Source organism: Miniopterus natalensis, chromosome 7 (genome assembly GCF_054644295.1).
Source record: "Miniopterus natalensis isolate mMinNat1 chromosome 7, mMinNat1.hap1, whole genome shotgun sequence".
Classification (NCBI taxonomy): Eukaryota; Metazoa; Chordata; class Mammalia; order Chiroptera; family Miniopteridae; genus Miniopterus; species Miniopterus natalensis.
Genome location: NC_142087.1, coordinates 45,114,772 through 45,127,683, shown reverse-complemented (window position 1 = coordinate 45,127,683; position 12,912 = coordinate 45,114,772). Strand labels below are relative to the sequence as shown.

The 12,912-nt window shown below is 38.8% G+C and overlaps 1 protein-coding gene across 2 annotated transcripts in view; it reads left to right on the top strand.

The window, feature by feature from the left end:
• OSBPL1A (oxysterol binding protein like 1A) overlaps positions 1-12,912 on the top strand; it is a 166,322-nt gene that overhangs the window by 15,472 nt on the left and 137,938 nt on the right. The window contains exons 3-4 of one of the 2 annotated variants that reach the window (XM_016195907.2): positions 5,139-5,224; positions 6,026-6,100. In XM_016195907.2, the coding sequence (XP_016051393.2) occupies positions 5,139-5,224; positions 6,026-6,100 (161 nt within the window). Of the gene's footprint in view, positions 1-5,138; positions 5,225-6,025; positions 6,101-12,912 lie in introns of those variants that run through there. The other variant, XM_016195908.2, reaches the window with a different exon arrangement.

Genomic DNA, 12,912 nt, shown 5'->3' with positions numbered 1-12,912 from the left:
TAAGAAAATTTAAAGCACCTGCTCAGATGGCCAACTCTTTTCAAATCCTTTTAGAGCTGAATGTTTAGTTATTCCCCCCCCCCCCCCATCTTTTAGAAGTTCCTGCATATCAACCAAATAATGTATTCCATTGACCCTGAGGATTTTGGAATCCTATCTGTTTAAAGGGAGTACAGGCTTGAAGTGGACTTTAAATAAAGGTTTTCCGTAGTGGCTAAGTTATTTAAATTATTCTGGCTAAGCAGGTCCGTTTCATTAAAAAGACATAGAAGAGGAACCAAAATGTTTGTACATATATAAGCTATAGTTCCCAAGGAAGGAACTTTCAGAGTGTGAAGCCTCATGTTAAAGACAAAAACCCCTGAGAGCTGTCATGGCTGAATTAAAAGATAAAAAAGAGAGTAATCTAAAGCCCCAGGTAGTTGGATTGCCGAGTGCACACTGACACATGCATTTCTGAATGGCAGGGATTCAAAAGCCAGTGCTCTCAAGATGAGAGAAAAACTAGTTTTTTATTACATGCACATTAATGGCTTTCATTAAACCTTGGGTCTCTTGGAAAGACCAAACTAATACCTAAGGGGGATGTGCAATCTAACTCATTCCATGACCAATTTATCCTGTCACAGGAATCTTCTTTTTTTAAGATGGTGACTGTCTTAATGGCTTTTAAATGCTTGACCTGTGCTCACCAATTTGCCGCTTGGGCTTCCAAGATACTCCTTGCAATAGTTTTTAACTCACATGCGTGTAACCCACAGTAGAGTTTGTTTAAATAAATGCCGGTCCGATGATATTTGCAGGCTTGTCGGTTTGTGGGGACTGGCTCGGAGAACAGGTTTGTAGGGTTCATGCCTGCGTCCCCCCCTATGAAATTTCTTTCTTATGACAACTATACAATAAACAGTGACAAGGAAAGGAAAAATCATTCCAGGGAGATCCAAGATGGCAGTGGACTGAGTGGAAGCTATGCTGACACTCCCCCGGGACCAATCTGGATTTACAACTAAAACATAGAAAAACCATCCTGAAAACCAACTGAAGATAAGCTGGAGAGCACCCTCATAACCAAGGAGGAAAAGTGGCGACTGCATAGAGACTAGTAGGAATTGCGGGCACAAGACGGCTGGCCGGGCTCCCACAGGCAGCAGCTGAAGTTCCAGAGGGGGCTGGGCTACCCAGCCCAAAGCACCAGAACTGAGAAAGGTGCCCACATAACATCTGGCTGTGAAAAGCAGCTGGGTTTCTGTCTTCCAGGGAGAGGCGGCTGGAACTTCAGGCACCCTCTTAAAGAGCCAATGCACAACGTTTCGTGTGCAGCCACTCACCTTGGGCTCTGGCAGGGGGCGAGTAGACTGGAACCGTGTGGGGAGAGTCTGGGGTTGTGGGCTCTGGAGAGTGAGATCAGAGGGTACCCATCTGGATTCCTGTGCCAAGTCATTCCTCTAAACCATGGAGGACATCTTTCTCTGGCAGACAACTTTTGGCTTTTGCCTGAGGGGGGAAGCAATTGCCCCACCCTGCTGGAAAACCTCTCACCCTGCTCAGAGGACTTTCTACCACCTGAGGCTTGTTAAGAGAACCAGATTAATCAACCTGCAGGCAGAGGCAGACCTCACAGTGCTTTGAGTCTTTGTCTGATCTGCTTCAGGACCCGGCCTTGGAAAAGCAGACTTTGGTGTGCACCTTGGTCCTGTCCAAATGCACCCAGCCCCAGCAGAGGAGACCTCAAGCTGAGGGTTGTTGATAGCTCCAAACAGGGTACTCAGGGCCAGTCACAAACTGCATCTGACATTGGTCATACCAGAGACCCTCCAAAAAGACTGAGAGTCCTAGCAGACCTACCTAATACTTAGAAACAAACCCAAAAAGGCAGCCAAAATGAGGAGACCAAAAAACAAGCCCCAAATGAAAGAACAAGAGAAGTCTCCAGAAAAAGAGCTAAATGAAATAGAGATAAGCAATCTATCAGATATAGAGTTAGGAATACTGATTGTAAGGATGCTCAAAGGCATGAAAAAAGATCTGGAAACTATGAAGGAAATTAAGAATAACATAACAGAAATAAAGAATACATTGGAAGGAGTAAACAGCAGATTAGAAGAAGTTGGAGATCAGATCAGTGAATTAGAACACAGGGTAGGAAAAAACAATTAAAAAACAGGAGGACAGTCTAAGGGAGCTGTGGGACAACGTGAAACCTAACAATATTCGGGTTATTGGAGTGCTAGAGGAGGTCGAAAGTAAGCAAGGGTTAGAGAACCTGTTTGATGAAATAATGGCAGAAAACTTCCCTAACCTCATCAAAGAAAAGGTCACACAAGTTTGGGAGGCACAGAGAGTCCCAAGCAAAAAATCCAAAGAGGCCTTTGCCCAGACACATGATCATTAAAATGCCAAGAATTCAAGACAAAGAGAGAATCTTAAAGGAAGCGAGAGAAAAGCAATTTGTTACCTACAAAGGAGCTCCCATAAGGCTGTCATCTGACTTCTCATCAGAAACTCTAAAGGCCAGAAGGGAATGGCATGAAGTATTCAAGGTGATGCAAAACAAGGATCTGAAGCCAAGACTACTCTATCCAGCAAGATCATCATTCAGGATAGATGGTGAAATAAAGAGCTTCCCAGACAAAAAAAGGCTAAAGGACATTATCACTACAAAACCAGAATTACAGGAAATGTTAATGGGACTGCTATAATTAGAAGTAGAAATAGAGAGAATGAGAAACAGGCATACAGAAATAAAATGGCAGTAGATAAGTATCTTTCAATAATAGCCTTAAATATAAGTGGATTAAATGCTCTAATAAAAAGACATAGGGTGGCTGAATGGATAAGAAAACATGACTCAAATATATGCTGTCTACAAGAGACCCACCTCAGAACAAAAACACACAGAATGAGAGTGAAGGGATGGAAAAAATTTTCCATGCAAATGGAAATGAAAAAAAAGCTGGGGTAGCAGTATTCGTATTGGACAAAATAGACTTCAAAATGAAGACCATAACAAGAGACAAGAAAAGTCATTACATAATACTAAAGGGATCAATCCAACAAGAGGATATAACTCTGATAAACATATATGCACCCAATATAGAAGCACCTAAGTTTATAAAAAATACTTCTAGAGGACTTTAAGGGAGAGATTGACACCCTACTGACTTCACTGGATAGATCTTCCAGACAAAAATCAATAAGGAAACATTGACCTACTAGATCAGATGTGAGAGAACAAAAAGTAGAAAATGAAAAAGTGAAAAAGGACTCAAAACGATGACAAAGACCAAGAGAAAATATAGAAGATATGAAATGAGAGAATTTATGGTGCCACGAATCCACAGAGTTTTGTTATTTTTTTTCTGCTACCGCTTAACGACCTGGGTGTGGTTATAGAAAAATTGCGCTGGTGTATTTATCAGGCTTTAGGATTTTTCTGGGTTGCCGTGACAAAGAGAGTAAAGTAAGGGTATTGCAGATACTGCCAAAGTGAGGAATCAGGAAATATATGCTGGATTCATTGAAGGAAGTGAAGATGTGGGTATTTACATACAGAAAAGTAATTAAGCACTGAAGGGCTGATGAAGTTGACAGACATCTGAGTGCGTACCTATGTGACAAGCTGGAAAGTGGGGAGTTTGGGGGAAAGTGGGCTTTTCCTGTTCATGAATTCAGAGGTCATGATGACATTCAGGCTCGGAGTGGGTATCCGACAGATGTGAGGCGCAGCTTGTGAGAGATGCGGGAAGCTGAAAAACAGGCTCCAGGATGCTGAATAGTAGTAGACACCCCTAGGATGGTGGCAGGATTTGCGGGAGGGGAGAGAGTGTGTTGCTCAGTTAGTTGGTGAGGGGCTGGTAGAGGGCAGCAGAGACGGCGTTTGAGGGAGCTGTAGCCATGGCTTGTTGGCAGAAGTCACAAAGGCAGAGCTGTAATGGGAGTGAAGTCACTGACCCAAGAGGCATTGGGTTTTGAGGGGGGATGCATGACTTCTGTCCTGTGAGCAGCAGTGGGTGTGCAAATGGAGGGGAGGCTCCACCTGGGGTAAAGGAGAATCACTGTCAGCACGAGTTAGGTTTCAGTTGAGAGAAGGTAGAAGTGTTCCATAAAATGGACTGAGGCTCTAGGATTTATTGCCTGTGGTTCCAGAGGGCACACATTTGCGAGACAGCAGATGTGGGAATTTGGGTGAGTGGGAAATGATCACAGGGACAGTTGGTGGTAGCAATCCCTCAGGGAGATGGTAGGGGCCTGTTCTGGGTACACTGAGGTTGGAGGCTGAGGTGACACAGCACCCAAAATCCAGAAGCTGAGGGCAGGCATTAAAGCTCCAGCTCCTTCTGAGGAGTGCTCCCTGGGACTTGACTTTGGGATTTGATAGGCTGTATTGTCTCCAGCCTGGTTTGGAATTCTGGGAAGCTTTTGGAGCTATCTCAACTCTAAGCTATAGTGCCCCCTCACCCTCGCCTTTTCTTTTCTAAATTGAATTCGTTTCCATTCTAAATTGAATTTGCAGCACTGTATTGTTTTATACCTCTTCTCAGCTCTACTGCTAGGATCTCACATTTCATTGCCTTTAATTTTGGTTCTTGTTATCTAGTTGGGCTCTGGTAACCCAATATCCTCATTACCTGAGATTTTATCTGAAGTCAAGACTCCATTTTCAGTCACAATTTGCAGAGCTAATAGTTTTTCAAATGCCGCAGGAAGAATTCTTTACCAATTGCACAGTTCCCATGTTACAGGCTTCCAAAGAGAGGCTCTTTTCATGAAATACTGTGCCAAGAGAACCACATCTTTGCAAGGTGATGGGAAGATGGTTAAAGACTCAGAACCTTAGAGTCAGCAGCTACTAAAGATCGTTTAGTTTGAATGCAACCCCTCATGTGTCCTCCAGCCTTTTAGGAATGAGGACATTGACTTAGGAAAAGTGGCATCAGAATCTGGGTCTTGTAAGTTCTAATCCATTACACTCATTCCGCTTTTTACTCCGCCATGTCTCTTGCCTCCCACTCATCAGCAGTGCAGTGTGAAAGAGAGCCATTGGCCAATGTATTGAAGTAGTCTGTTACAGAGAAATTAATTTTATTGTAAAATTACCTTAATTATATATAAAAATACCTCCTTTCCCCCATTTTTAGGAAGAAGTAAGTCTAATTTGGGCTGGGCGCCTCTTCATCTGGCGTGCTATTTTGGACATAGACAAGTGGTCCAGGATCTGTTAAAGGTATATTTATGACTTTAATTTTAAGTGAATATAATAAATATTGTTATGGAAATTATAAAAGTCTTAGGGAGGCCAATTGAGCCATATGGTTTATTTAAAGCAATAGCTCATTACCAAAGACACTAATTGTTCTTTACTAAATGCATGAATTCGGTTAGCCTGATTAATTGAAATTCTATCTTTTTCAGTCATTTGATTTTTACAGTATTGGCTTTCTAAAATTTCAAAAGTGGACATATGAATTCATGAAGATACTGTATATTTTCAGTGTTTTGAGCATAGCAGTTAAAAAATAACCAAAGTACATCCTAAGTAATTAAGAATTACAGAATTTTTTAATGAGCACCATATAATTTAAGACATATTTCTCAGTTTTGTGATTAATAATTTTTCACATACTGATATTTCTGAAGTTGGGTTGCATCTTAAAATTGATGTGTACATTTAAATGGTGACGTCTTTTTCCCCCTGAAAACTTATTAAATTGGTGGCAAAAATACGGTATTTCATTGAGAAATGGTTTGCCTTTTTAAAATATGACTGTTTCTAAAGTTCAGTGATGGTGTATAGATTTTTAAAGAAAAGTAGCTTTTTATTTTCTACCTATCAAGTAGATTTTTACCTTTCAGGAAGTTTACTATTTACTCTTACTATGAAATGAATTTATTTATACTGATGACAACCAATCAACATTAACAACAACTTTAATTTTTGAAATACTTAATATATTTGTAAGAAATTGATTTATCTTTGTATATTTCTTAATATGTGAAGGATGTTTAAAGATTTCATATTTGCTAGGCTGGTGCAGAAGTAAACGTATTAAATGACATGGGAGACACACCGCTTCATCGAGCTGCCTTTACGGGACGAAAGGTGAGAGACATTCTGTGGGAGACTCAATGTTTGCCAGTGAAATGTTTGGAAGAGCACTCACAAATGTTTTCTCTTTTACAACCATATGAATTGCAGCTGGGAAAAGGAACAAAAATGTATAAACCAGCACTTTGGGTCAAAAGGGGCTAAGCTGTTAGTTGGACAGTGAGGTCAAGTATGAAGGTCATGGAGACTTCCACTCTAGCATCCCTGATAGGAGCTCATTCAGTCTTCACTTGTGTACTACAGGGATGAGGGGACTCCTGATTGTCCCTTTAAAAAAGAGCAGCTTCCTAGAGGAATAATTTACATTGCTAAAACTCACCTGCTGTAAGTGTACATTTCATTGATTTTCAGCACATTTACACATTTGTACAACTGATCACCACAGTCTAGTTTTAGAACATTTCCATCTCCCCCCAAAAGTTTCTTCATGCCTGTTTGCATTCACTCGCTGCTTCTAGTCCAAGCTTCAGGCTACCACTGCTTTGCTTTCTGTCTGTAGATATTTGCTATTTATAGAAATTTCTTATAAAAGTTGCATGATTCCATTTATATCTGGCTTCTTTTTAGCATAATATTGTTGAAGTTCATCCATGCTGTAGCATGTATCAGTAATTAGTTCCTTTTTGTGACAGAATAATATTTTGTTGTATGGGTATACTACATTTTTAAAATTTGGTTGCTGTTTATTAGAAAGACTCTGCCCATGGGATTACCTTGGCACCTTTATTGAAATGAATTGACCATAAATGTAAGGGTTTATTGTTGGATTTTCTCTTCTCTTCCTTTGATCTATATGTCTGTCCTTACACCAGTATCACCCTATCTTTATTACAGTAGCTTTATAATTAAGTTTTGATATTGAGTAGTATAAGTCCTCCAACTATGATCTTCTTTTAAAAATTATTTTGGATAATTCTCAGTCAAAAGTTTGTATGTCCATATAAATTTTAGAATCATCTTGTTAATTTCTCTAAAGACACCTATTGGAATTTTGATAGAAATTGTGTTTTCTTGAACCTGTGGTTCAGTTTGGGAAGAAATGCCATTTAAAAAATACTGAGTCATGAAATGCCTCTCCATTTATTTAGATCTTCTTTAAATTTCTCTCAGCAATGTTTTGGAGTTTTCAATGTACATATCTTGTACTCCTTTTGTTAAATCTATTCCTGGGCATATTATTCTTTTTAGTGCTATTGTGAATGGAATTTTTCTTTTAATTTTCTTTTTGCTACAGAAAGTCAGTTGATTTTTTTAAAATGTTGACCTTGTATCCTGTATCCTTGCTGGACTTGTTTATTAGTTTTATTAGGTTTTGGTAGCTTCCATAGTATTTTCTATATGCTTGACTATATCTTCTGCAAATAAAGATAAATGTGCTTTTTCGTTTCCTATCTGGATGCTTTTCCCCCTCCTTATTTTACTAGTTAGATTCCAGTACAGTGTTGAATAAAATATGGTGAGAGCAGAAATCCTCGCCTTGTTTTTGATCTTAGGGGAATAGTATCTAGTCTTTTACCAGTAAGCATGATGTTAGTTATAAGTTTCTTTTAAATACTCTTTTTTAGATAGAGAAAATTTTCTTCTACTTTTAGTTTGTTGAGAATTTTTGTCATAAATAGGTGTCAGATGTTTTTCTTGTCTTTTGAGATGATCATGTCACTTTTGTTCATTAGTCTTAATATGGTGTATTACATTAATTGATTTGGGGTGTTAAGCCAACCTTACATTCCTGTATAAATCCCATTTGGTATTGGTTAATAATCCTTTTTGTATGTTACTGGAACCTGTTTGCTAATATTTTGTTAAGTATTTCTGGGATCTGTATTCATGAGAGATACTGCTGTGTAGTTTTCTTGAGATGTGTTTTTTTAGCTTCATAGAATGAGCTGGGAAATGTTTTTCCTCCACTGTTTTCTGAAATAGTTTGTGAATGGTTGTTATTATTTCTTCTTTAAATATTTGATAGAATTCACCAGCAAAGTCATCTATGCTTGGACTTTCTGTGTTGGATGATTTTAAATTACTAAATCAATTTAATTCTATATAGCTCTGTTCAGATTTTTTTTTCTTCATTAGTTTTGGTTATTTTGTCTTTTCTTTTTCTTTCTTTTTTTTTTAGTATATCTTTATTGATTTCAGAGAGAGGAAGGGGGGGAGAGAGAGAGAGAGAGAGAGAGAAACATCAATGATGAGAGTGTCATTGATTGACTGCCTCCTGCACGCCCCCCACTGGGGATCAAGCCCACAACCCGGGCATGTGCCCTGACCGGGAATTGAACTGCGATCGTCTGGATCTAGGTCGAGACACTCATGCTCAGCCCCGGCTATTTTGTCTTTGTTGGTATTTTCCCATTTCACCTAAGTTGTCTAATTTGTTGGCATAAAGTTAATATTCTCCATAATTCTTTCCGTATCTGTAGGATTGGTAATGTTTCATTCCTGTTTTTGGTAATTTGTGTATTTCTTTTTGTCTTGGTTAGTTTGGCTAAAGATTTATCAATTTTATTGATCTTTTTAAAGAACCAACATTTGGTTTCATTTACTTTCTGTATTGTTTTTCTGTTTATTTTATTTGTGTTCTGATCATTGTTTTTCTATTCTGCTTTATTTTTATTTTCTATTCTTTCTCTATTTATTAAGGACTTAGATTATTGATTTGAGTTTTTTGTTCTTTTTCAGTAGAAGCATTTTTAAAATTTATTTTTTTTTAATTTTATTTATTTTTCATCCTTACCCGAGGATATTTTTTCCGTTGTTTTCAGAGGGGCAGGGGGAAAGAAAGAGAAACATCAATGTGAGTAGACACATCAATTGGTTGCCTCCCACACATGCCCTGACAGGGGCCAGGGATCAAGCCTGCAACTGAGGCACGTGCCCTTGGTCAAAATTGAACCCGGGACCCTTCAGTCCCTGGGCCGATGCTCTAACCATTGAGCCAAACTGGCTAGGGCAGTAGAAGCATTTTTTAAAGGTATAATTTTTCCTCTTAGCTGCATACAATACATTTGGACATGTGCTTTTGTTTTCATTCATTTGAAGATATTTTTAAGTTTATGGTATAGCATTTGATCTATCCTGGAGAATGTTTCTTAAGTTCTTGAAAAGAATGTATAGCTGTTTTAGGGTGGACTATTCTATAAATGTTCATTAGATTAAATTAGTTGATAAGGCTGTCATTCTTAACTTATTTCCTGTTTGGTTGTTTTATCAAATATAGAGAGTGTGGTATTGTGGGCATGTTAGGCTACATGACAAGACAAAATTAAAGTTGCAGATGGAATTAAGGTTGGTAATCAGCTGACCTTAAGACAGGAAAATTAATCTGGATTATCTGGCTGGGCCCAGTGTAATCACAAAGGCCCTTGAAAGTATAAGAGGGAGGCAGAAGAGGAGTCGGAGTTGAGAGGGAGAAGTGCCTATGAGAGAATGACTGGAGAGATGCAGCATTTCTGACTTGGAAAGTGGAGGAAGGGGACCGCAAGCCAAGGAATGTGGGCAGCCTCTAGAAGCTGGAAAAGCAAGGAAATGAGTTCTTCTGAAAGCTTCCAAAAGGATTGCAGCTCTGCTGGCACTTTGATTCTAGCCCCGTGAGACTCATTTTGGATTTCTGAAGTACCGTATTGTAAGATAGTAAATTTGTGATGCTGTAAGCTGCCAAGTTTGTGTTAATTCATTACAGCATCAATAGAAAATGAATATACTTGCCCAGTCGGGCGTGGCTCAGCGGTTGAGCGTCGACCTAGGATCCAAGCGATCGGGGTTCGATTCCCGGCCAGGGCACATGCCCGGGTTGCGGGCTGCAGCCGATCAATGACTCTCAGCATTGATGTTTCCATCTCTCTCTCTCCCTCTCCTTTCCTCTCTCTGAAATCAATAAAGATATATATTAAAAAAAAAAAAAAAGAAAATGAATATACTTTAATGGGGAAAGCAGCCTCATGCTACCAGACCTGTAGGTTTTCCTGTTCGTTTCCTACTGAATTTGCTATTTTTACTGACATTGCCTCTTGGCCTTTTGCTCGAGATCAATTCAGTTCCCTTTGGCAGCAAAGCTACTGGTTTTCACTGCAGACCCTGGCCTGGTCAAACTTCTTTAGGGAGGGGTAGGGAGAATAGGAATAGCCTGTGACTAGAAGGCTGACTCCTGGTGTTCTTACCTGAAGTTTTAGTTCCTGTTGAGTGTGCCTCTCTGTTTTTTGTCTTTAGCACCATGAAATGATGTTTTCTAATTTTGTCCAGTTTTAGAACTTATTTTTAGGATAACAGTTCTCTGATCTCTTCACACCACCATAGGGAAAAGTTGCTTTACCCCTTTTTCTTGATAATTTTTTGATTAATTGAATGATTTTGTAAATTAACTATGACATAGGGTATATTTCTTATGTATTCTGATTATTGACCATATCTCAACATGATCCCTAAGAGTTATTTTATAATTCCATAATTGGAAGGTTTCTATATTTATCATGAGTTGAATACATTTATTACATTTTACACTTTTCATTATTCTAATGACTATATTTAATTTTTATGTAAACTATCATGAATCAGCCCTTTGAGTATGTGCTAAGCATGTTTGAATTAGGACATTTTATACCATTCCAGTCTGTTTGTTAATGTGTTGATTGATATTTGTGACCTAGATATGGAATCTTATTAATGCTGAGAATAAAGTACCTCTTATGGTAAAACAGTAAAAAAATAAAGGTAGTGGGTTAATTGCTATGCTGGACTCTGTGGGGTTTCAAGTAGTTTAATTTGCCTGATCATTAATAAACTACTTGATGTTTCCTTTTATATCCCTGCACTTCTCATTATTTTCTGTGTACTTAACTTCTTTGCCATCTATTTCCTCATGGCCTGAGTCTACCTATTCTTGAAAGTGAAGATCAAATGCTGTCTCCATAAATTCTTTCCTGACTTCCTGTAGCTGGAAGGAAGCTGTGCTTTTCTACATTTCCCAAGTGTATTATAGCGCTTTTTTCATCTTCTACCTTGTATCATAGCAATTGTTACGTATGTCTTAACTCTACTGCTAGATTGCAGTCATCTTGCTTTCAAGGAATGAACACATGTCGTTTTTTGTATCATCCACTAGTATCACCCAAGTCTTACTGTCCACCTCTGTAATCACCTAGATCAAATCAGTTCATTATGCTTTTTGGTTATTTACATTTTTAACACTTCTACTATTTTCTTGAGCTCTGAACATGAGACCGTTCTAAGTTGGGCCTTTGTTTGATTTGAACGTTAGCACATATGTTTTCTCTTGTATTAGAAAATAAAATTTAGATGAAGCTAAATGGTTACATCACATAGGAAACGTTAAAAATGTATGCGCTGAATATCTAAGCATGAATGAATTTTGCAAAAACTTTAATTTCTGATTGTACTCATGAAAGGAATTAAATTCTTACTTCAATGTAATCTTTTACCATGAAGATAAATTATCTTATGATAATAAGATTCTGTGATTTAATAAATAGAATGATGAATCGAACAGGGATTTGGTTTGTTTATATAGCATTTTAAATTCTTGTCCTTTGGAATACATAAAATGCAGCTCCCAAAATTTTGTGAGGGACCTCTGGGCTTTTCTTGGTACATTAGCGACCCCTAGTGTTTCTTAATAAAAATGAATATACCAGAATTTTAAGATGTATTTAGCAGTTGTTCCTTACTTTATTTTTCTTTTCTTTTCTTTTTAAAATATGTTTGTTTGTTTTTTTATTGATTTTTAGGGAGAGAGGAATGGAGAGGGAGAGAGAGATAGAAACATTGATGAAACATCCATCGGCTGCCTCCTGCACGCCCCCTACTGGGGATCGAGCCCATAACCTGAGCATGAGCCCTGACCAGGAATCAGTCCTTGGGGATTTCTTGGTGCATGGAATGGCACTCAACCAAAATAGCCACACCAGCTGGGCTCCTTACTTTATTTCTCAAATGCAGTTCAAATTCTGAAATTTTTACATCTTTTGTAATCAATTTAAAATAGGGATACAGTCGGTGTAGTAAATAATTGGATTGTGGTGCTAATCTTTGGTTTGACTTACTGTTTTCTAAGAAAGCTGAGAATACATTTAAAACAAGTGCTTCCTATGTTCTGTGGCTCAGGAATTGTGTATCTCTCACCTCACATGCACATACAAGATACATATAATCCTGGGTTTATTAAGCTTATCTATTGTTCTGTAGAATATCATTCCTCATGCTTATGTATCATTTACTATGTGTCAGGCACTGTCCAAACAACTGGACACGTTTCATATAATGGAAAATGACAATCCTGAAGTGGAGGTATAAAAACTATTTCTTGTAGGTTGGGCTGAGATGGAGATTGGTGTGCAATAGGTGTATCGGAGTGCTGAGGGATCATACCCGTAAGGTGTGGAAGGAAGGGGAGGAAGCAGGAGTGGGCAGACGCTGTATTCTTAAGAAGTGCCTCCACAGGGAACTTTGCAGACAAGATGACCCTTCAAAGCTGTCCCAATTTGGGGTGAGAGGGCTTGATCCCTGGGATGGCCTATCAGTGGATTCAGGCTGCTGTCGTAAGAGGGTGTGACCTTGCATGAGGCAGCTTTTTCCAGCTGACATTATCTGAAGTAGCTGACAACTAACGGCTGCTTCCCAGGCACTCCCAGCATCTGGGACAGTAAGTCCTTTATTCCTCAAGGGGGCCTGGGTGGTATATCATAGCTCAGCTTCACTTCTTTGTACACTTCTGGGAGCGGCTCCTTCAGGCTTCCAGTGGGCCCCTCCTCAGGGAAAACTGAGAAAAAGATTGGTGGGACAGACTATAGCCC